Here is a 25,781-nt window from a genome sequence, read left to right on the forward strand (position 1 = left end):
ATTTATTTAGAAAAAAAACTTATTTTACCGTGTATAATAATATAAGATATTTTTCATTGATTAAAAAATGTCAAAAAAATAATTATATGTTTTTGACACTTGATCTATCTGTTCACAGTATATTGATCTGTGATATTACAATAGTTAACATCTTTTAAAACGATATGCATCAATTTTCAGATTTATATATTAAAATTTTGCAAGTAAAACGAATATTATTCCACATGATTATTTATGACATTGTCTTATTGAAGCGGAAAAAAAACTACATAATAATAAGTATATGTCAACCATTATTATTGAAAAAAAAAATATAATTTATTATTCACAACCAAACTAATGATTAATCTATATATTATAATAATATAGCGACTTGGTAATAAAATTATAACATAATTACCTATGTATTTTAATTTCAAGATAAATAATAACCTATAAAATTTGTTTTTCTGATAGTTACAGTGAAAACAATAGTTATTTTAATTTAAATGAAATTTGAGATAAGAAATTAGTTCAATAAATATTCTTACAGACTAATATCAATTATAATTAATGTTCTTTTTTAAATATAAATTTATTATCTTAGGCGATGACTTTATAGGTAATTAACGATATTATTTCACAGAGAAAGGCTATTAGTCAAACTTTATGAATTAAAATTAGCAAATTAGAATAATCGTTCCGGCTCTTAAGGAATTTCTAGAAGAGCTGATGAATCTTTGTTAATTATTACACGATTTATCTAAGAGAAAAAAATATATAGTGTCTAGGTAATTTGAATTATCCTTTAATGTTATACATTAGCCTACGATGGCCAAGCAGTTACACGTCAGGCTTATAATATTATCGGTTCCGGGCTCGAATACTGGAGAGGCTATCATCCGCTTCTTGTAAAAAATAAAAATTTGTTAATACCACCTCCACTTTGAGGAGACCCATAGTTATGATCTTATCATGATGGGACATGGTTTAAATAATATATTATATTATACTAGTATACATACGAGAATAATTCATAAACCATGCTAGATAAGATTTTGTAACCATCAAAAAAAGGAACAGGGTGGCATTTAGATATAACACAAATCTATTTGTTTTGGCAAATACCCATGATAATGTCTATACTATCTTTACCAAATTTCCACTTATCCACGTACCTTAATTTATGATAAGACCCATACATTTTTGTAATCCTCATCTAGAATTTGGCTTAATACATTGGACGCTAATGACGCGCACAGCGCGTAACGATTAGGTAGTCATTCGATATAATTAGCACGCTATTTAAATGTGGTAATTAATTTTTTTTTATCTAGTCAGCAGTCAATATGTAATATCACTATAGCTATTTTTATCTGTCTTTTCTTTATTTCGTGAACTGTTAATCCATTTTGATCCGATTTTTTGTCTTATAAAGCTATGCCATATATTATTTGCTGCTGGTTTGATGAAAAGGTAGGTAGAGCTCTCATACAGTATTCATAAAACGTGACCAAGCTAGATATAATGTCGTATCTTTATCTTAAATGTGACAACAGTCTTCATAGACTGATTTCTTAAAACCTTATGTCGGTATTTATACAAATTCATCTTATTACACGTGCACAATAAAAAAAAATTCAAAATGTTTACAACATAACTTGAAAAAAAACTTAAATAATACATAATAGTGTAACAATATTTTAAACCTTGTATAAAGAAAATGTAAATATAACATAAAATTATTTACAAGTATATTATAAAAAGGAAAAAAATTGAGGGCATTCTATCTAGAATATAAATTAAGTATTATCCTTGATGTACGTACATAATATAACCTTACGATGTTCTTAGGAATTTGCGAAATCAAGAAGGACGCTCGCAGCTTGCTTACAAGGGCTTAGTTCTAACCATTAGTACTCGCCACTAGCACTAATATCAACACGCTTAAATATGCCAATTAATACTAATACTTATTAGTGAAGGTAGAATTCTGATAGCGATGATAGTGTTAGCCATTTTATATTTCGTGCAAACCTTCTAACACGGCGTTGACGTCATATTATGTGACGTTTACATTTTTTTTCGAAAAGTTTATAAGGGTTTGTGACAGTTTATGTATCAGGCTTAAAAGGTGAGTACTATCAATAAAAATACGTAAAAGAAAATCTGTTGTATTATTAATGTTATCATTAAAAGAAAACGTGTTCTTTATTAAGTCTGTTTCATATTCTAAAAATGGTTTAATTTCATTTTTAACTTATTGTTTAGACTTCTCTAATAATCTTTATTTTCCATATATTATAATATATTATGTATTTCTCAATTCATTACCCAGCTAAGTTTATTGATCTACAACTAAACTTTAATTAATCACATGTTCTCTTTGTCTTACATGACATTATGAGAATGTTTCTCATAATGCATACTAAAGATGACATACGACATTAATTGATATGTCGTATTTGTTTAATTTGTGTTCCGGGTTGGTAATTTATACGTTACAACTATACAACATAATATAATATGATTAAATCATCAGAATAATATGATATCGAATTATTATTATCATATTTTCTGTTAACCCATACAATATATCTGTACATAATATATATTCAATAGCATTCAAGCCCAATTCAATTTCAATTTCAATTATTGCATTTACAACTTACTCTCTATTACAGCGTTTCCTATTTTGTGATTAACGACCAAATACAATATTATTGAATATATTTTAAGGGATACTACTATTGAATTATATATTTATCTTGATGTATCTGTCTGTCTGTAACGCAGTGTAATAAAACGCAGCACAGCACACACACGCAGACACAAATTCTCTCCCTATTTTTCAAAGGTATACGCAGCTAATAATTAATAAGCTATTTCTCTCTTACGCACGTACATTTGGATGAAAAAGCGTCTTTGCTGTGCGATCGCAAAAATTAAATGGACACGTTGCATCTATTTTATGAGCGCTGGACTTAATCGTTTAGTCACGTATATATATTTCGCTTACTAGCTTTGACAGTCACCATAAATTGTAGTTATGTTATTTTTATAAATAAAAAACTCTTTTCAAGTCAATAACATTAAAACTCACGTAAAATACACCGGATTTATCGAAATATACGCCAATACATATATATTGGTATTTAAATCGATGCGTTCTTTAGCTATGCATATTGTTACCGTATACTTACTTATTGCTTTGCATATGATATAAAAATAGTATTATTATTAGCTCAATATTTTATTGAGCACATCGACATGACTTTTGATAGGTGGCACTGCCACCCGGTATTTTTTCTTGTTCTTATCTAAGAGTTACCCATAAAGGTGTGCATACACTGATCAGATTATCAGTATTAATACAACACTGAATATACCTATTAAAATCTCACGGGTATTCGTCGGCATTTTGTGTTCCCAATAGGAATGTCCATTTAATATTTATTGGCCTGTGTATCAGGTAGGAGATGTTTACTCATCCGTATCAGATTTATCTGGAAAAGTGCTGCCGAGTCAATACTTTCGCCACTCGGATCCGACATTAAATATGTTTGAATACAGTGTTACTATAATAATTGTGTGCACATAGCAAAAAAAAAATCAAAATTTATATATTGGAATCAAAAAATACTTTTTTTATTCTTTTAAACATTTTTTTAATCATTGATATTGCCAACATTTTGATAAGCTCGTAATATTTTTATGATGAACGTAATTAACTAATAAAACAACAATTATAACTATTTTTAATTAACCAGGTATTTCTTTTATTCAACGAATAATTCACAAGATTTAAGAATGTACCATTCTAATTATTAAAAATACATAATTTTGAAAAACACTTATGGGAAAATATATTATAACCAATAGAACAAATCTTTTTGAAAAAAGTAAGACACCCGGCTGGAATCGAACCAGCATCTCTTGGGTTTACGCCCCATCCGTGCATTATCCTCTATGCTACAAGACGACGTACTAATTGTGACAAATTTTAACTATTGGCCTTTTAAAACCTGCTCATCAGTGCTCTTCGAAATCATCGGTCATCGATATTTTTTATTCATTATTCAATACAGCATATACGTGAATTTATTAGCGAATAAACTCATTTTTTAAACTATAGTAATATTAAATAAAATTCGTCTAACATTTTACACCTAAAAGACTCCGAATTATTGGCAATTCATATTATTTTACAAGACCCAGTGCACAATTTCATCATTAAGTCTGTAGAAATGAAATTATTATTAACTCATTTCAATAAGAATATTACCCCGAGCGATCGTGGGCTGACGTTGGTACAGCTAATCTTTGCTCACCCTGTTTAGCCTAAAGGCAAGTTATGGGGGAAATTTAGAGTCCGGAAAATTCAGAACTGGGGTACGGGCGGAGGAAATTCCAAGAAGAAGTGGAAAAAGGAAATACAGTTTTTCTTTTCTGTTTCATTCGCTTGTAACGGTTTAACTCTGTATTATTTTTGGCGTCTAGAATGCCGTGATGTTAAATGTTTAAGAAAATCAACAATGCAGATATAAGTAGTATTGATAAAAGTTAATATTACCATTGTATATACGCAGCATAAAATACCCGAATACTTAATTTAGGTACACGAACCATTACATTATATAGACAGATTTAGACAATAACCAAACCTACTGAGATATTGAAAATATATATAATAATCTCTATGGGCGTGTAAAACTAGTACTTATTCGGAGTTTATTAAAACGGTGTGAAATGGTACTAACTTTTGATGTTTTTTTCAAATAACTCTCTGTCATTTATTATATAACTGAATTGTAATTCTAAATATATAATAAATGTATCTTCGAGCACATTCTAATATAACAATATTGAGAAAAAGTTTTGGTCGATTAAAAACTGGCCCACTTCAGCCGCATTTTGTGGTGAAGTGGTCCACCACTTATAATTTGAAAACCAATTCACTTCACTACGTAAAAACCAACAGTTTTTCAACATATAAGTAGCCTATAAATTTAGCAAAAGCTTAAAAGGGGGTTTTTTTATGTATATGCAGTTAGCACGTCCGGTACCAATAATTATATGCATTTAGCATTATACAAAATAGCCTTTTCTGGAGTCACATTTAGCATAAATCAAGATTTTTAGAATTACAAAAAAACACATTTACAATCATACAAAAATATTTATTAAGTCAAATTCAGTGCCAAATTGTCATTAATTATATAAGTAAATATAATAATAGTAGTTCCACTTAATGCCCACAATCTTTTGTAATTTTATCGACGTCAACAATTTAAGGATAGGCAAAATACATCATTTTTCTAGCAGTTTTCTCAAAAATTTCACGTTATAAAGATTTTTAGTGTCCTGCTTCGTAATACCAATAATATTACTAACATATTGTATTGGATTTTTATTTGTTTCATTATTTACAAGAATATAATCTCCTTTATTAGGCGGAGGCGATTCTGTGAATATTGGCAGTAGTGGGGGCCATCAATTCGTGTTTTATATCTTCTAGGCATCTTGTGAAAAGTGGTCCACTTCACTTCCAATTTGTATGACTCACTTCACTCCTAAAAAGTAGATTTTTTGAAAAAGGAATTAACTTTTAATTTTAACCATTATTTTGCTTATAATATGTCATTTATCTTTCTTCTATGTCTCGAATTTTTCATAAGTTAGATTTAAATTTATATTGCCAACAATTTCCATATTAAAGAAATCATTGTGTATCTGTTTTGTTCCCTTGCCTCTTTCACAATAAGTTGCCCAGAGCATAAGTGCATACTTACCATTCACAAGAACTATAAGAACTACGTCATATTTTTTTGTTGACTTGTTTATTTATACCAACAAGTTTTCTTAATAATTATTACTGTATTAACTGTACGATTTGATAATATTTACTGTTTACGTCTCTTATTAGGCTCAACACTTATATATTTATTTAAAATAAATTATATATTATACTTACTGTAATATTATGCATTAATGTTGTATACATAAGATGTTTTATTGGTTCTCTTCAATAACTCACACACAAATTAATCATCATCATCAGCAGGCATCAATCTACTTCTATAATATGAAAGCCTCTCAGTGACTGAGGTATTCGCCGTTAATGATGATTCTACTTTTCTTTCAGTCAAGTCACTTGAATGGATCTTCCATAGTAGCGGTAAATAATAATTTTAGTGAGGTCCTATCGCCTTGCCAGACACCCATTACTTTACTATTTATTATATTTGATTTACATTTTTTAGTATTTAAGTCTGACTAAACACTTACTTACTTTTTCGATTTGCATGTTTTATAAGATAGACTATCCGCATGAGAGGTGAACCTAGCCTCTGAGGGTCTCGAAGATTGGGTAAAGCCAGCAGAGCATCTCCCACCCGAGACCAGTCTCGGGTACCGTACATGAAAGTCCTAAATAGACTGAGAACCATGGTAGGGCGCACTCGAGACAACATGGTAAAGTGGGGGTTCTCCGATGACAAAACCTGCGAGTGCGGTGAAATGCAAAGCATGGAGCACCTTTTGTATGCAAGGCCCAGTAAGTTGCAATTTCGACGAGATCCTACAAGCCGAGGAAAATGGTGTTGCCTTCGTCAACTTCTGAAGCGACACATTGTTGCTATTGAAGACCCGACACGACGAAGAAGAACTTACTTTTCCATATGTATAAAAGCATAGGTTTTATATAAATATAAAAAAAAACATATCAACATTGTGTAAATATCTTATATTTTCAGAGTAATAATACCCTCAACCAACTGCTATTACAGGTATTAATAATATTCAATACAATGCCTCAAAATAATATGAAAGCAGTTTTTTACCCATCTTATAAGTTAGTATCCTTAAAAAATAACAAATATACACATATGTTTTTTTTATTTACCTATATATAGCTAAAGGGTTTTTAATATCGAACCACGTTGAATGTTATTTATTGTATAAAAATATTATCGTACGTTACTTTCACAACGATCTCCACAAAAAATCTTTTTGAATTCTTTAATCAAAATGTATTTATTCATTCTTGCGTAAATAATACTTTCCGATATTTTGAATATTATGATATTTGTATGGTTAGATGACTGTCTTGTTCCCAGCTTGCCAACGAAGAACAGTTAGATAGATATTTATAATATATCAAAATACGAGGGTGGGTCAATAATTCCTTAGAAAAAAGCATTAAAACAGTTTTTATTTTTGTATTTTTTTTTTATTTCTCAACATAATCTCCTTGGAGCTCAATACACTTGGTTAGACGTTTCTCAATATTTTTTAAACCGTCAGAAAAATAAGTTTTCGAAAGGTCCTCAAAATAAGCATTTGTCCGATCGATGACTTCTTCATTTGAAAAAAAACGTTGTCCACTTAGCCATTTTTTTAAGTTTGGGAAAAGGAAAAAGTCACTGGGGGCTAAATCTGGCGAATACGGTGGGTGGTCGACCAATTCGAACTTCAATTCTTCAATTTTAGCCATTGATCGTAAACATGTGTGAACACGGGCATTGTCCTGATGAAAGAGGATTTTTTTCCTGTTTAAATGAGGCCGTTTTTCTTCAATTTTGTATTTTAGCTGGTCCAATAAAGATGCATAATAATCCCTTGTTATTTTTTTTCCTTTTTCCAAATAGTCAACGAAAATAATTTCACGTGCATCCCAAAATACAGTAGCCATAACCTTACCAGCTGATTTTACGGTATTCGCCTTCTTTGGACATGGTTTGCCTTCGCAATCCACTGCTTTGACTGTTCTTTCGTCTCGAGAGTATAGTGGTGTATCCATGTTTCATCTACAGTCACAAAGCGACGAAAAAAATCATCCGAATTGCGTTGCATGAGCGACAACAGGGCTTTAGAGGCCACCACCCTATTGCGTTTATTGTCGACTGTGAGCAAACGCGGCACCCATCTTGCAGAAATATTTTTCATGTCCAATTTGTCATGTAAAATAGAAATGACGCTACCTTTTGAGATCCCTGTAACCTCAATTATCTCACTCAACTTTAATCTTCGGTCACTTAATACCATATCGTGGATTTTATTGATCATTTCTGGTGTAGTCACCTCTACAGGACGTCCTGAGCGTGGTTCATCCTTTGTTGAGGTACGACCACGTTTAAATTCATTTAACCAGCTATAAATAGTTGCAAGTGAAGGAGCAGATATGCCGTGAACTAAATCCAACTCATTTTTTATTTCCTTTGCTGTTAACCCTTTTATATTAAAATGTTTAATAACAGCTCTGAACTCAATTTTCTCCATTTTCCATTTTTCCATTTTCCACAAGCAAATTTTTTTTTTAAATGTACGAGAAACACACAACAACCCGACCAATCTGATTGAAACTTCGCAGCATACTGAATCGGTAGTGCCGCTGCATGAAAACAAACCGCTTACAGTACTAGTCGCGCCACCTGTCGGCTTTTCTAAGGACTTATTGACCCACCCTCGTAATATTATTATATACGTTACTGGCAATTCGATAATAAAAATACATTTTGGGGTTACATTTTATTATATTAACTGGTTGCCATATATATATATATATATATTTGTTCCTATTACAAAATATAAAAAACTGCCTATGTGTTTAAGATAACTTTAACTAGATAATCTTTGATTATCCTAACGTTAGCAATTTATTACTAGCTGTTCATATAAGTTAAAATTCAAAACAGACACAACCATTCAAGTGCATGATAATTAGTAAATTGGTTTTTATTAATTTCCTAATGTGATATTATTTATGGAGTTCATTAAAAAAACAACAAAAATGATGGTTAAGTCGTTTTTCCACGTCACTTCCTTTTTTTTAATTGTTAGCTAAATTTAGATAATAAATCGGCAATTTCAGCTCACGTCATTGGACACAACGTGTAATTAGTCGTTTATAACGTTATTATGCAATAAAACTTATTTTGAAAAAAAATCAGGGTCACGCTCTTCTTCCTCTACAACAGTCGATATGTGCTTTTTACATATTATACTTTCACCCTTACCTCTAAAACTCATTTGAATTACACTTGCATGCAGAATAATATCAATATCTAGGTACCTTCTACAAAATTTTCTTATTTTTCAAAAAAAAAAAAAAACTGAAAGACTGAAGGTCAAACTACGAATCGAATTCTCATTTGCTGTTTGTTATTTTTACATTTTGTGAGACTTATTTAAATGCATTATAATATTTTAACGTATATTATTATAAAATAGTATCATTACGCTACTGATCCATGTCTTTAAACTCAACCAATAAATTCGTTAAATAATAGCATTTTTATTTTGTACCCTCGCGACGTTATTTTCGTAATACAACAATAATTATCCCTTGGATGAAAATCTCTTGGACATTAATCCTTATATATTATAAAACCAAGGCAATTAACCCATCCTCCACTTTAAATGTCGATAGATTGAATTAACTACATAATATGTAATGATAAAAAAAAATAAGTCAATAAAAAAAGAAAATTAGGGATGAGAAGTGTGGGTTTGCAGTTCTGCACCACGTTTTTAATGCAATACTGAATATACGTGTAGTTTAAGAATGTTAAATCCTTTATATAGAAAAAAAATAAGTAAGACTAGTACCTATAGACGCGTTTCATTTTCCTCTAAGCTATTATTTATTATTCATCTTTGATTTGTGTGAATAATTTATTGTAACTACGTTTTAACTGATATACATCAAATCAACCAATTAGTAGTTAATTGTGATAAATGAAGGTAATTACATTACCACCTTAATTGTAACGTACGTCTGGCGTCAGCTATTTCTATGGACGCCCTTATACCAATTATTATGAAACATGAAATTGATTTTATTCAATACTAAATATACATAAGGTTAGGGAATGTCACGATTTTTTATTATAAAAAAACTTAAATTCGTAGGGTTGCTGCTAAATATTGGTAAGTTAATAATTTAGGTATTTAGAGTAAACAACGGATTATGTGTCTATATATAAATATGTATTCTAGAAATAAAGTCAAAGTAATCCGATATTTTATAGAACATGCACATAAAGCATAATGAAATTAGCAATTTGCTTGATTTTTGACAGCATGTTAAAATTTCAAATTGAAATTACTCCGTAACATGATTTCGAGACTTACCAACATTTGACAGTAACACCAGGATATTAAAATTTTGGAACTTATGGTTTCTGTGTGATTAATGCACCACTTTTATGGGTAATTATATTATTTTATTTTTTCGCTTTTCGTGTTTTATTCACAATATTATATTGTATCAAATAACTTTACTAAGTTAATATTATGATAAGTATGAAGATGTAAAACTGTTTAAATTGATCATAATATAGAAGATACCAAGTTCACCAAGTGCCAGCAAAATATGTTACTAATCAGGTGTTAGGGCGTTCAGTAAAAATATTATCAGTATACGTAAGACTGGGTATTTTACACATCATCTAGTTACATACTTTTATAGTGACGTTATTTACTTTTTAATAATTTTACTCCGATAAGTCATGAAAATATTTCAGTCTACATGAAAATTTATTATGGTGTTTTATTGAAAATAATGTCTTATTTACTGTTTATTCCAAACAAAACATTTTTATATGGTAAACATATTTTTCAAATATTTACAAAATTTGAATACGGTAATGGAAACTTCTAAATAAATACGGCCTATATTATTTAAAAAAATATTGAAATATTTTTTTCCATTTTTTTACCTACCGTCTGACTAAAAGATAGGCATACCTAGAATAGTAAAAAGTGTGTAGGTTTTAATTTTTCTTAAAATTATAATTAAATATAAGTACATACTTTTAAACGCAAATGCAAATCTGAATATCACTAAATCGTATACATAAACAATAATGGTGCTGATTTGGATTCCAGATAATATGGTTTACCAATTATGCTTGTTTCATTAAACATTAAAGTGTTAATAGTTATTGAGGGCGTTAGAAACAAAAACGCGCAGTTTATATTTTTGAAAATTATTGAAATGTCAATAAACTGTGTTATTTTTTTCTAATATTTCATAAATAATACGTCATTTTTTAAGAAAAGTATTATACCATGTCATTATCATAAGTATACAAACAACATTTAAATATACCTGTTTCAGATATACCTATAAGAAAGATTTAAACATTTTTTTCGTATTATTCGATTAATTATTTGTAATTTTATAGTACTTATTCCACTTTTTAATTAAATTTTCTACCGGTTTCATCCCCTTCAAGGGGAAATTATCAACTATATAATGGTGATGATGTAAATTATTAAAAACTTGAATAAGTACTATTTGTTTATAGCACTTATAAAGTACTATAAACTATTAATTATGTAAGAAATTGTGTTTTATTTAATATAACAAATAATTAATCAAATAATACAATGCAGTTTCACTATGAATAATTGACAGTTAACACTATAAAAGACATTTTTTTGTTTTTACCTCTCACATTTACTTACTTAGATTCCAATATGGCGCCAAGATGACAATAAATTGTATTTATAACACCTTTTTGAATGCTAATAATGCTATAAACTACTTTTTATTTAATAAATGAAAGCTATAACATATTTAAGAATGCAGCATTTGTTGATTATCATACGTACACCAAGAAACATTACCGTGAGATAAAAATATTTTCCATAAATATAGTTTGTATGTTTATTAACGAATGCCACATTCTTAGTGACTTTTTATTCTTCATTTAATAAAATATTGGTAGTTTAATTGAAAACTATATTATAGTCATATTCAAAAATTTATTTACATTTTACTTACAAAAATTACAAATTCAAGATGTATACAATATGATAGTATTAAAAAACTCGATATAAAGTAAAACATAAAAAACGATAAAATACTATAAAGAATAAACACAAATACCTTGTACGCCGAATGAGCTGAATAAACCCTCTTCTAGGAATCTACAAAACAACGTCTAGGTACCTATAATACTCATCCTCACGTATGTGGAATATACCAATATCCGAAGTGAACATGGTTATTACCATCCCAATTGATGTTATCAATGGCAGGTTATTTTTGCAACTTGGAAGAACAAACAAATGATGCTTCAGATTTGAGAGGTTCACAAGCATAGTGAACCAAGTTCATTCTGGTTATTTTAGAGTAAGCTAGGTTCAAACATAATTTTTGAGTATTTCTTATTCTGTAAGGGTATGATTTCTCTTTCATAATAACTTAAATGTACCCAAAATAACACTTCAGAACTGCAATCATACCCCTTACAGAATCAGAAATACGCAAATATTATGTTTAAACCTAGCTTACTAATAAAACCTAGAATGGACTTGGTTCACTATGCTTGTGAACCACTCATTTCTAAGATAGTTATCAGGGACACACATGTCAATACTACCAAAAAAAACAGAGTTCTTTTTCACACCGTGTATAAGTTGGAAAAATTCGTGGCCAAACATGAATATCATTCTTCCGGCGTTTAGACTGCATACCTAAGAAATACTTAATTGAGTTAAGCTGCAGATAGTAAAAGAGTGTCAAAAATGTCTTTTGAACTCGCTGCCCTATAATGTCGTACTTCAACATGTAGGGCCCATACAATCGATACACTCACAAGATATTGATAAAAAAATAATAATAAAGTAATATTCTGGGTCTGCATTTGAATTGAATTTGATTTGAAGTTGGTTCACCAACTTGAAGTAGCATGGAGGTCAAGGCAGTATTCTATCAGGACCAAATGTCGTTTGTTTAACGCATGCGTGTTACTTGTGATCCTGTATGGTTGTGAGATATGGCATCTTACTAAACTTCAAGAGTCACGGCTTTTGAGCTTTGAGAATCGATGTTTCCGCTGAATCTTAGGGGTAAATTGATACGACCGCGTTACAAACACCCGAGCTCGTGAGCAGCGTGAGTCAGTCTTTGGTGATTGAGGTTATCACAAAAAGACGCTTTACGTGGCTGGAACACGTGTTCTGGATGCCGCCAAAGAGTGCGTCACTTTGTACCCTTGTGGCACAGCCTTAAGAGTTTCGTCGCCGTGGCTGGCCCTCCCTTACCCTGCAGCGGTGCTTCAAAAGCGACCTACGTGCTGCATGTCTTGTGCTTGCCCTATTCCCCAATGCTGGTGGTGACAGGATGGAAGAAGAAGAACATTTAAAAATACCTGGAAAGTATGTACGAGGAAGTTTAATATTTGTAACCCCTTTTTTCCAAATGATAGTCAGTTTAATGTTAAGCATAATGCCAAAATGAATAGATAAAGTAAAAATATAATCTCTTCATTTTTTGTAGTTGGTATAAATATAAATTTTAGGTTGTTTTTATTGAAAATGCTATTTCTAAAAATTAAATTTATTCTTATATTGAAATCCATTCAATCATAGTTTTCCTCACATTTTTCATTTAGGCGTCGTGAATTTCCTAAGGCGCTGTGCTGCGTACGCCGCCGCGACGCCTCTGTCATAAATGAGATAAACATCTCTCGCTCTGTCTCAGAACCGACTTGACGCGCTGTCACATTGGAAATGTCAAATTTCATTTTCAGTTGTCATGCCAAACTCCATAGAGAAGAATATTGTTATATGCTTGCAACGCCAGCGCAATGAGAAATCAACGATGCAAAGCCCATGGGTATAACAGTTTACATGCCGTACAATTTGACATTGATTTTTGCTTATTTTTCATATTAAGTAATACTATGCTGTATTAAACACGTAGCCAACAGGCAAGCTGGATATTTAAATCAACTTGTGGTATTTGGATGGTTCGACAGTCGAAAAGGATGCGGAAAAGTTCCTTTCTGATGGACGAAGAAATTTAACCGGTTTACCAGTGATACTAAATGCTGATTCAGTAGTGAAGGGTAGAGGTGGGCTGTTAAGATCCGATATAAACAGTGTACACTAAACTTTGTCATTCAAACGTATTTGTTTCCATTGAACTAAGACTACAATGTATAGATAGTGTTTGTTAGTTTTTAAAATCAATTAAACTCCGCTTAATCTAAGCCATGGTAGATAATACTCAAAAAATATTCATAAAATATCTACAATGTTCCCATTAAACTATACATAATTTCAGATATTTTATAGATAGAAGAATATTTTTTATCGATTATTGTTTTTCATACAGGGCTTAGTAAATTAAAAAAAAACTATCCAATACCATCTGTAATATTATGTATTTTTAATTCAACGAAAACAAAAAAGTATAACTGAAAAGATGTGAATTGTTTTTGTCAGATCGCATATAGCATATCTAAACTATTATAGTTTGGTTAGGCAGGGTTTAATTGTATTTTAAAAATTTACCAGCACCATCTGAAAATTGTATTTTTATCTCAAGGAAAACATATAAGCATTACTGACAAAGTTTAATGTGCACTGTTTATGTCGAATCTTAACAGCCTACCTCTGCCCCTCACCAATGGCTGATATAAATTGATCTGAGCCCTTTTTTGTGGTAGCTAAAATGGCACCCACGGTGGCCACGCGGCTTAAGCGTTGGACTATCACGCCCTGGGTCTCAGGTTCGAATCCTGGGTCTGGCAAGTACACATATTGTTTATCAATTTGTGTGTGAGTCAGTGCATGGACCTAATAGGTTGAACAAGTGGCTGACATACATTTCTCGTAAAAAACAAAATCGTTAAAACAAACCTCTACTCTGTAGAGGCCCATATTATGATCCTATTAGGATCAGACATGGTCGAAAAAAAAATATTAAAGTACATAAGGTGATGGAATCCCGTCCAATACATATATTTTTATTATAGGTGTATATCTGAATTTGTATGCTCATTAAAGAATATTATGACATTCAATTTTAATTTTCGTTGAATAGTTATTTTAACTTACTTAAACCTATTTTTTAAAATACAAAATGAAAAAAAAAACGTAATAATTCGTAATCAATATTAAAAAATAATTTTAATTGTCCTTATTAAATTGTAAATTCTTCAGTCCGTAAACATGTTCTAGTATCGTAATATAATGGGGTTTTTTTTAATATCTACGAGAAAGGTTGGGAATCAGCGACGTATAACTGACTTATAAATTAAAACGAAAATAAATATTCTGATAAAACACTGTTTTTAACAAAAACGCCTCGAAAATTTTGAGCGCCTCTTCACTTTTTGACAAAGTACAACGACACATTAATAGATTTAAATATATTTATAGTAAATTGCCTTAGGGAGGCTCTACCTCGAGCTTTCAGAAAAGCTTTTGCGAATCTTCGCACCTTCTGAATAATATGTTTTAAAGGGTGCGAAATGCGTCGTGTACCATTTATTAGATTATTATTACTTCAAGTATATGATTAACTAGTATGTATATCTTGACGGGGTGACAGTAACATATTTAGGGGGAGCCAGCTAATTTGGCTGTTTGCAGAGGGAGGCTTTGATGCGTGCTTATTTTATTTTAAAATGGCGCGGTAGAATAGCTTTCATGTAACATTGGCAATTTAATAATTTATTTTAAGACCTCGTACATTTTAAAGTATTATGAAGTTTGGCATACAATTTTGTATTCTTATATTACAATGATAATCTTAATGGTTATAAGAGTATTATTATTATCTTACAACCATCATATTATGTATGTGTTAAAAATATATTCTTAATATAATATTTAAGTGTTAATCACTTTAATGATGTTAAAAATAATATTCTTAGTATTGGATACAATAATATAAATTATTTTAATACGTATTTTCCATAGACGCAGATTAATTCAGTTAAATTTGTGATAAATTTATTTAATAATTAGTATTAATATGAACGTTTTTTATATCAAAAGGTACATCACTACTATTTTCATTTTATGTGAATCAAAAATTGAATGATATTAAATTTATTAATACGATTTTATTACTTAGGGATTATGTTTGTTTTGCCAACAGGTTTGTATTTTTATGTTAGTAGAAGACACAGGTTTTTAGTCAAATTATAGGTTTAAATGGTATTATTTTTTTACAATAACTAACGTAGGTATTGTTATTGATAATATTTTATAAGTAGGATAAATAATCATTGACTTGCTTTTATTGTATTTAGAAACACATGGAAAACACCGACAAATTATAACCAAATAACTTTGATCAATAATATACAATAATATATGACGTGTAGGTACTGTCAAATTTATTAAACCGTATAACATAAAATATATATTTTTAATAAAACAATAGTATTGCACTCAGCCTACGACATGTACATTTTGATGAAAAAGTAATCATATTAGTATGTATTACTACTTAAAATTATTGAAAAAATATTTATTTTAAATGTTTAATCATTAGACAATAATATGTAGATGCAGCCATAAAAGATAATCAATTTGATCAATTTGTTGAAAATGTCACTCTGAGGTAGACGAAACCGGTCCTAATCTCTTGATTAAAAGTGGAATAAGTAATACAAAAAAATTGCGTTTTATTAAATAAAAACAACAATTTCAAGTAAATCCTTTCAATTTTGATAGAACTTTACAAATTAATGATATATTAAAAAAATCAATCAGCTATTGAAAATTATTTTTCTACATAGTATTAGGCAAATTGAAAAAATATAATATATTTCTAAAAGCTTGTCACTTTTAATGCATTTTCCATATAATACGTTAAACAATGTACGTGTATATTAAGGAGTTAAAATATCAAAATTATTACGTTTATATGACTGACGTAATATATTATATTACTTCAGTCATCTAAAGAAATGGAAAATTAATCCTGTGTCACGACATAGTTTAACGAGGCATGTATTATGTATTTTTATACAAAAATTGCTGTCAGTCGTATGGCGACAGGGTGTCGGCGACGAAAAAGAGATAAAGATTAACAAAAGCACAATCACAGTAATACAAAATTGCATTTTCAATGCTACAAAGGTAACGGTAAAGTATATTCATTGCTGCAACTTTAGCTATCACTAAAAAACCCCAAAGCCAAGAATTTTTTTTAAATGTTTCTAACGAATATAATATGAACTATCTTAGGTGATAGTAGGTATTATATAAAAATATAATATTATTTCATGGATTTTTTCACTTACCCTGTAGTTTCCAATATTGGCTATACTGCAACTAAGAATGGCTTCTCTTCCAACAGCAACAGTAACATTCGGGATTGGTCCTAGAAAATCCGGATCTGATTCTACAGTAGGTGTTACAGTTGCGCCTGAGCCACCGTAAGGAGTGGGTTTGATTTCGACTGAAACAAAATAGAAAATATTCACATTAATTTTATTTATAACAATAAAAAACAATTAAATATTATTTCTCTATGAATGATAAATAATTAAGTAGCTGTATTGTGTGGTTCAAATACCTAATGACTAGAAAATAATTGTGAATGAGAAATTTTATTTCTTTTCTTTATTTTTTACTGAAATTACGTGAATTGCTGTCTCCTTCATTACATTATTTTATCCAGAGGACCTAACAAATCTGCTCAAAAAGTCGATTGTGTATGATGCAATTATATAATTAAATGTATAATTCTAAAAAAATAGGCAGAAATCCTTGAGATGTTGTCAAATACTACATCATATACTAGCTCAGTACAACGATTGAGATTTCTTTGAGAGCCAAATTTCTTAAACTTATTATATAGGTAGGTACACTGTTAACGTGATACCATTCTTAATACATAATGATCTTATTTATTGATAAAAATTATATTGTTGGAACGTTGTATATCAAATTAAATAATGACAATGACTAACAAACACTTAATGTGAACAATGACGTTGCATCTCCTTGAAAAGTTTAGATAAGTCAGGTTTGTATGTTGTTGTCTTTAATTTTAAGCACGATTCCAGGTTCTCATCAATAAAACGACTTCTCAATTTACTCCTGATAAGGTTCATGCTTGAAAAAGATTGTTAGCACGAATAAATGTAGAACAGGAAAGGAAAAGAACAGCAAACGCTAGTTTTTTCAACTGATCATATGAGTCAGGAATACTATTCTAGGCATTAAAAATCACCATGGCTTCCTTCTCCAGGTCTTTCAAACCAGACTACTAAACTTGCGCTGTGAAACATGTTCACATTTGTTTTTCTCCAACATGTCCATATCTGCACAGAGATGTTCAAATTTAAAGTTCCATAAGCTTTATCTATAATATAGGTAATAATCTTAATCACCAATTCCATAACTTTGCAAATGTCTGCGCACAAAGCTCTTCTTGACGAATGGTGCAATAGTAAGCAAGTTACTCGTGATTTTTTTTTCTTTCAAAATAGCAACAACCCTTTTTCTTACGCTGGTCATACTTAACGCTGAAATTGACACAATTTTATCGAGTGGAAAATGATGTTTTTTCATACATTCAATTACAGCATTTGCAATATCCTCTCCACGTGTTTGATATTTGAGTGGCAATAATCCTACAAGTTCTTCTTTAGGACCTGTTGATGAAATAAATTGTACAAAACGTAAAACTTGTGTTGTATCATTTATGTCACAAGACTTGTTAACTGCTATTGATAAAGGTGAAACCAATTTAAGATCTTCGACTTGCTGGGTGGTTATATTCGAAGACATTTTGACTGTTATATCTTTCACTGTCTTAGCCCGTATGTAGTCATTTGTGGCAGAGCCATGCCCATGGGGCCAAAGAGTCACACGTGGCTTGCAGCCGTGGTTTGCTGATCATTGTATTAGGCCAAGAAACTTCAAAGAAATTTTGCATGCGCATGATATAAATATTTTTAAATATAATATGATAGATTTAAATATAATATAAGATAATACTGTATTTGATTCTTACGACTTAATATAATCGCGTTTATAAGGTAATAATTAGACTTAAATTAACACAGCCCAATAATTCTCATGCATTTGTCTATTCGAAAGACTTAACCCCAACAGTGGAATACACTTACCTGTCTCAATGACTTTGGGAAAATCAATTTGAACTAAACTGTTACCCCTGACTCAACGATTGAATGGTCATAGGTCACATTAACAACTTCACCACCAACTTCAATCAAATAGGTATTCATCTAACTACGGTGAATACCAAAGCTATAATGCTGTACTATATGCATTGGTGCCGAACCTCCTATGCGGATTACTGGTCATTCTCTCAAGCAAGTGACCGGACTGTAAATCTTGTTTGCTACAGTTGCTGACAAGTATATAGTAAATTATTTCACTTATATTTCAAGTTTTGAGTAAATGAATTATTTTTTATATCTTTTTATGTTCGATAATTACGAATATTTCTATTCAAATTCTATACAAAAATGTTAATACATTTATTACATTAAATATTTTTCTTAATGTATTGTTATGTTCATTTTTAACATAACTAACTTTTATACCGCTGGCAACCCCGATTATTATCGATGGTCACGTTGAAAGAGCGCATGCGATTAGACAGATGTCGCTATTGGAATATCCGGCACCAACGGCAGGTCGCGTGGTGTGAGAGAAGCAACAGGGCTTTTTGATTTTGTCTGCTGCCCAGAACAGTCGTGCTCCGGTTTGGATTACCCAATATTAATTATGGACGTCACTTAACGGAGCACGATGCAGCCGTCGTGTCAGGAGTCTCTGATCTTTGATATCTCTTTTCAAACTTAGCCGCTTGTATTTAAAGTTAGTAATTCAATTTCAGTATCGAGCTGCGTAATAGCCATTTCATGTATTTTTAAATTCTTGTTTTTGCGATAATATAGTTTATGTCAAGTATAAATCGCTCTTTTATTTATTGTTCCCATTTTCCACACTGTAAAATATTTATTATCTTTCACGGTCGTATGATTGTGTGGCGTCCAGAAATTTATTATGTACATTCTAAACCCTGGATAGCATGAGCTTTCAGCCGTGTAATCCTTTTTTTAATTCAAATTACAGTTATCAGTTGCGTTATATCCGACGATAGCAAAGTTTGGCTTGAAAAAGATCAGGTGACTTTACGGCCCATGTCTCATGCTCAATACTTTACTATTTACTTTATATTAGAACCCCTTTTATTTTGTAACTGTGACGTCAAAAATCACAATTACAAAATTTTACAACAATATCTATCTGTAACGCAGTGCACACAACACTCATACAGTCTCTGCCTGTGTGCCAAAGGTATGCACATCTAGCAATAAGCAGTCTCTTTGATGTTTGTACATTTGCGTCTTTAATGCGCGATCGCATAAATAGAAGACACAAGTTGCATTTTTTGCATGCACTTAATCACTTAGTCATGCGTATGCATTTCGTTTACATGTTTTTTAACTGATTTACTGTATTGTATTAAAGTTTCTTTATTAATATAAAAATAACTATTTTAGATAGTACTAATTAAACTCATGCCAAATACACCAGCGTTATTAAAATAGATACCTGCCAGCAGTGACGGCTCGACGACTTTCTAGGTGGTGGGGTTTAGGCATTAATTAATAAATATACATACCTACCTACTTTCTCATATTATACATTATGTACCAAGGTACAATATGATTTTATTAGTGAGGAAATGAGTAAATTTTCAAAATAAATAATATAATTATCTGAGTCGTACTTAATTAGGTACATCTACAAAGCATGTTTAAAATATTAACTTAAATATTAATAATTATTATAGACCATTACCATTATCATTTTGAACAACGACATACAGCGAGCGTTTTTACTCATCTAGGGGTTATTTGATTCGCTCCCCAGTATGCGTATTAACGCTAATGCATGCACATCCTTTGCAGAACGAATTTTGTACCACGGCGACGGTTTGGGCTTGAGTGACCGCGGTCAGCAAAAAATAGATGCCATAGCTTTCTTAATTTGGACGTAGGTGTCGCCGTGATATAGAGCGTATTTAATTTAATTAATTATTTTAATACCACGTAATCATTATTATGCTATTACATAATTTACAGTCATTGCTTTATTTATTTGTATAATAATAATAAATATCTTTATTGGATACAATAAATGTAAAAGTTAATTTACTCATGTAATTAAGTGGGTATATGATAATGTTAAAAATATCGGACGTGTATTTTTGAGATGATAACGACGTGGGGATGGTCCCTACGAACCTTTAAGGTAGAGCCGCCCGTGCCTGCCAGTATTGCCAGATATTTTTTTTTGCTTAATCGGGATTTTTACCATATTGTGAAATAAAAAAATCGGCACTTAGGATCAAAAACCGGGACAACATTAAAACGCATACCTACCTAGTTAAATATATTTTTTTATAATATCGATCATATATGACACAATACAAACTAAAAAACTATGTAACTATCAAAATAATAATATTAAGCAATATATTGGATTAACAAATATATTGGACTTGCCTGAAGAGTAGATATCTTTCTGCTGCTTAATCTATAATTGGTAAAATTCAACATATGCGTATATGATGTTGAATTAAACAAATTACCTGTTTCTTGCATCTGTTCATTTTTAATTCATCTGAGAAAATACTCGTTCGGTATAACATTTAGATGTATTCCTAAAATAAATGAAATTCACTAAATATTTTTAGTTTCTTTTTCCGGGAACCTCTTAAGTATTTGTGTTTGTTGAATAATCGTGAATATAGCGGGGTTTTCTATTTTTGCTTAAAAAGCAGGACATCCCTCATAAATTTTTCAACGCTAATACCTACCGACATATATGCGCATTCAAATTGACGCGTTTTTTAGCTAAGAATACCTATTGTTACGCTATTTTGCTTACGATAAAAAATATAGTTTTATATTGTTAGCTAAATAATATTATTGCCACATGGTATTTTACACATTTTACTTAGCTCGTATTCTTGTTTGTCCGGTGGCTGTTTATCCAGTACAAATCTTGCAATCGATTTTTAATTAAATTCCCGACTAGCTAGACATTTGAAACTTTTAGAATATATCAGAACACGATGCCAATGCATTCTTTTAATACTTTCAGCCATATTTAAGTAGTTTTTTATGAAAAGTTTTTTTGAAGAAATCCGTAATCAAATCCACTATTATTGGTTGCTAAGGAGGTGGTCCTAGCAAATAAATTATTAATATATACGTGCGTTACTATGGAAATCAAAATGACATTTCAGTATTCTATATTTGTTTGTTTGTTGCAAAATAGCAAAAAATGATTTGTTGACAATTACTTTATTTGTCCCAAATTATTAATTCATAGAATAATTGTCAAGTTTATATGATTCAACAGAAAATTTAAAAACGTGGTATATAAAAAGTCCTTTTTATCTTGTTATTATTTTATATTAAATAAATAATACAAAGTTAATCCATTGATACTAGAACCTTTCGTTACTACTGCTATGTAATTCCACCAAACTTTACGAGTTTGTTGATCCAGCGAATTGAATATGTGTGATCGTCCCTTTCGCATCACTGTACGACTGCATTTCCAGCCCATTGCCAACTCATCCAGTTACATCAGAATATGTAGGCACCGTTAGTTGTCTGCAACCTAGTCCGTTTAAATCTTTTATAGTATTTACACACTATGCTCAATAGACGACATAAGAATGAATGACACTAGCCAGAAGGCATTTATCTAATAAATACGACAGGAAACATGAAACCCACCAATATAAATTGACGAGATACTCGTAGATAATCTAGAACAATGATGTACAGAAATAGTTCCCACCACCACCCATCATATATGCACAGCCGTGGATATGCACGGCCGCTTTCCATGACGCTTTAAACGTGTCTGAAAGAAGTGATTTTAAGTGCTCATTCCGTCCCGAGACGGAGCCGTACGGGACTGATGCTGCAACCATGCACCGTAGTGCTTAAAGAAGAAAGTTAAGAAAGAATTAGTTTTTGTTTTTCGAACTTTCTCTGCTGTTTGCTGACGTTAAGCGCCCTGTGTACCCGCATACTGAGTGTCACGAATTGAAATGGATGAGTCTACAGAGGAGTCGGGACTATTCCGTTCCCCATACGAAGCCGCAAATTTCTGGAATGCCGCAAAGTTGACCTCGGTTGCTATCAGATATCCATGACCAATTGGGCCCATGTGAGGACGGACCCTGGCAAACAGCTCCGCTCGTTCGAGTTCCATAAGCGGGACAATCCCAGAGGATGTGTTCAACATCTTGCTAGTCATGCCCGCAGGTACAACCCGACCCATCTACTATCAAGACAAACTCGTGGAGTCTGGCGGCGAAGTTGCCATGGCCGGTGAGGAACTGGCTAATCTATTGCAAAAGGTTGGAGTCTTCTAGTTTGGTGCCTGCAAAATACGTCTGGAAAAAAACGGTTAGTGTGCCGCCCCTTGGAGAAGGCGGTCCACCTCACCTGCCATGCCGCAAATGCGGTCTTGTACACAATGTCACTTACAGTCTTCCTGTAAGGAACGTCCTCGGATCTCTGCAGTGTTTATCAACTGGGTACTTTTTCATTTCATAATTATTATTGTTTGGATACCGGATATGATACGAATTTCCTATATAGGTACAACCGCATGTACTTATTGAATATAACGAATTTTAAAAGCCTATATAACGTCCTAAGACCTATAATAAACTAATAGATGAAAATATTTTAATATCTTTGATTAAGCACCGGATATAGGCTGGATAATAGAAAGTTATTAATTATCAGGTGGTAGTGCCGCCTGTCAATATTTTTATAGATGCGTTCAATAATACTGTTTAGCTAGCAATATAATACTATTTTTCATATCATAAGCAATCTTTGCTGGTTGCAATATAAGTTAAGAATACCCATAGCCAAAGAAAACGTAAATTAAAATACCAATATGATTGATAGGTATATGTATATCGATATAGTTGGTGTATTTTACGTGAGTTACATTGAGTTTGGTTAAGTGGCGTATGAGCGAAATTCTTAGTCGTGACTAGGCGATTAAGTGCAGCGCGCATGATAGTGATGCAACGTAGGTATTATATTTATGCGATCGCGCAACAAAGACGCAATCACTCTTCCGCATGCAGATTTACATACGTCAAAGAGATGCAGCTTGTTGTTAGCTTAATTAATTTTCGTGAATGTGTTAAATAGGTTAAATTCGTAATTTTTTTTATCATTTTATTGTAATATTTACATAATAACATACTTTCTCTTCTACTTTATTGTTGTATTGGTTGTTATTTGTAATTAAATAATTTTTATATTTTGTATTATTATTAAGTATTATGGCGCATTCACCAATCTCTGTAATTTCATAACACTTTTTTTATAAATAAACAAATAATATTAATCGAGTCAATCCCATAATGCTTGAAGCTCAGGTAGTTCAGGTAGCTTGAGAAGGTGAGAGATTCTTATTGGTGACTGCTCAAGAATTGTATTGGATCGTAACGACAATCATTATGATGATACATTTTGAATAAAATGTACACCGAGTTATTTTATTTATAAAATACAGCAGATTTGTTATTACAATATCGTTATTTCACGCAAAAACATCAATTTCAAATCTTTTTGATAGCATTTGCTTAATTTCTGTGTATAAATTGATTACCAACGCTCAGCTTTATAATTGCCTTTTTGGAACAAATTTAAGCTCAGCGGACAGCGAACACCGACGGTGTAAAACCTACTTTGTGCAAAATAAAATATTAAATATTATAGAATATTCAGATGTAGGTATACTAATTCACAATATAAACTACTTTTCTATGAAGAAGTCAATCATCTTATTAATCTATTTTTACTGTTAAATTACATACAATTACTCATATTTGGGAAAGATCATAATACCTACATCAATTTACTTTATTAAGTTTTAGCTATGGTTTTTTAAAACTTTTATTGTTAATGATTCTTCATCTTTGGGTGCTTACTCATAGCAAAATTTAACAATAATCACACCAATTTCAAGACACAAACTATCAACATGAAATGAAATATTATTATATGAAGGGTTACCTTAAAAATTACTCAGATGAGAGATAAAAATGTGCATAATTATTATATTGCATGTTATAATAATAACTAATTTATAATAATATTGAATTAAAAATGTACTTTATTCAAGAATCAACGTGAATAGGTACTATAAAATACTTTACTTATTGATATTCACTTATAACAATAATTATTGTTAGTAGGTACTTAACTAACCACGATGGCGGATCAGTTACCCCGTAAGCTTTTAATTTTGTCTGGTAAATTCACAATTTGTGTTTGGACGTCATAGATTGAGCAAGTGGCTCTTATCAATTTCTCGTGAAAACAAAAATCTGTTGATACAACCTCTACTCTGTTGGATCTGATATAGTAGAAAAACTTCATTGTCACGTTTCATGGATTAAAATATAGGTACTAGAGTCTGCAACAAATCATATTAACTATTTAGGGTGCGATTGCTTCAAGTCAGAGTCAAAGACAACGGATACGGGTGTAGATCTAAACACAGTTTCTGTTTTTATACTAGATACTGATATTATGATAATATTGATGTTAAAAATATCAGAAAATAATTTGAGTTAATTATATTATAATGAATTGTAATATAAATATTTGAAATATATATTAAGAATATATTTATTTAAAATATCGTTAGTATATACATAGGTTTGTATGCTTTGAAAGTCTACCATCGACGTTATAAATGTTTTAACATCGCGTCATATAAATTGGACAGATAAAATATTAAAAGCTAATAACAATTAATTGGCTTTCAAAATCGCGAAGAGATTAAAACCTTTGTGTTGTTTGACTGTATTGTTTTTGAGACAAATTGAAGCAAAATTGTACTAAAGTAAAAAGATGCTTATTGTTTTTACTGACATTAAAAATAAAATTAGATACATTCTGACAAAAATTGTATTTGATATTATCATTTAACCAAGATTATAG

General features: G+C 30.8%; 1 protein-coding gene across 1 annotated transcript in view; it reads right to left on the reverse strand.

Annotated features, from left to right (window-relative positions):
• LOC147072772 (lachesin-like) overlaps positions 1–25,781 on the reverse strand; it is a 92,795-nt gene that overhangs the window by 49,236 nt on the left and 17,778 nt on the right. Inside the window, exon 2 of the mRNA XM_085945706.1 lies at positions 17,037–17,194. Within this exon, the coding sequence (XP_085801832.1) occupies positions 17,037–17,194 (158 nt within the window). The remainder of the gene's footprint in view (positions 1–17,036; positions 17,195–25,781) is intronic.

Source organism: Rhyacophila brunnea, unplaced genomic scaffold, assembly GCF_057557595.1.
Source record: "Rhyacophila brunnea isolate RB1 unplaced genomic scaffold, BYU_Rbru_1.0 scaffold_19, whole genome shotgun sequence".
Taxonomy (NCBI): Eukaryota; Metazoa; Arthropoda; class Insecta; order Trichoptera; family Rhyacophilidae; genus Rhyacophila; species Rhyacophila brunnea.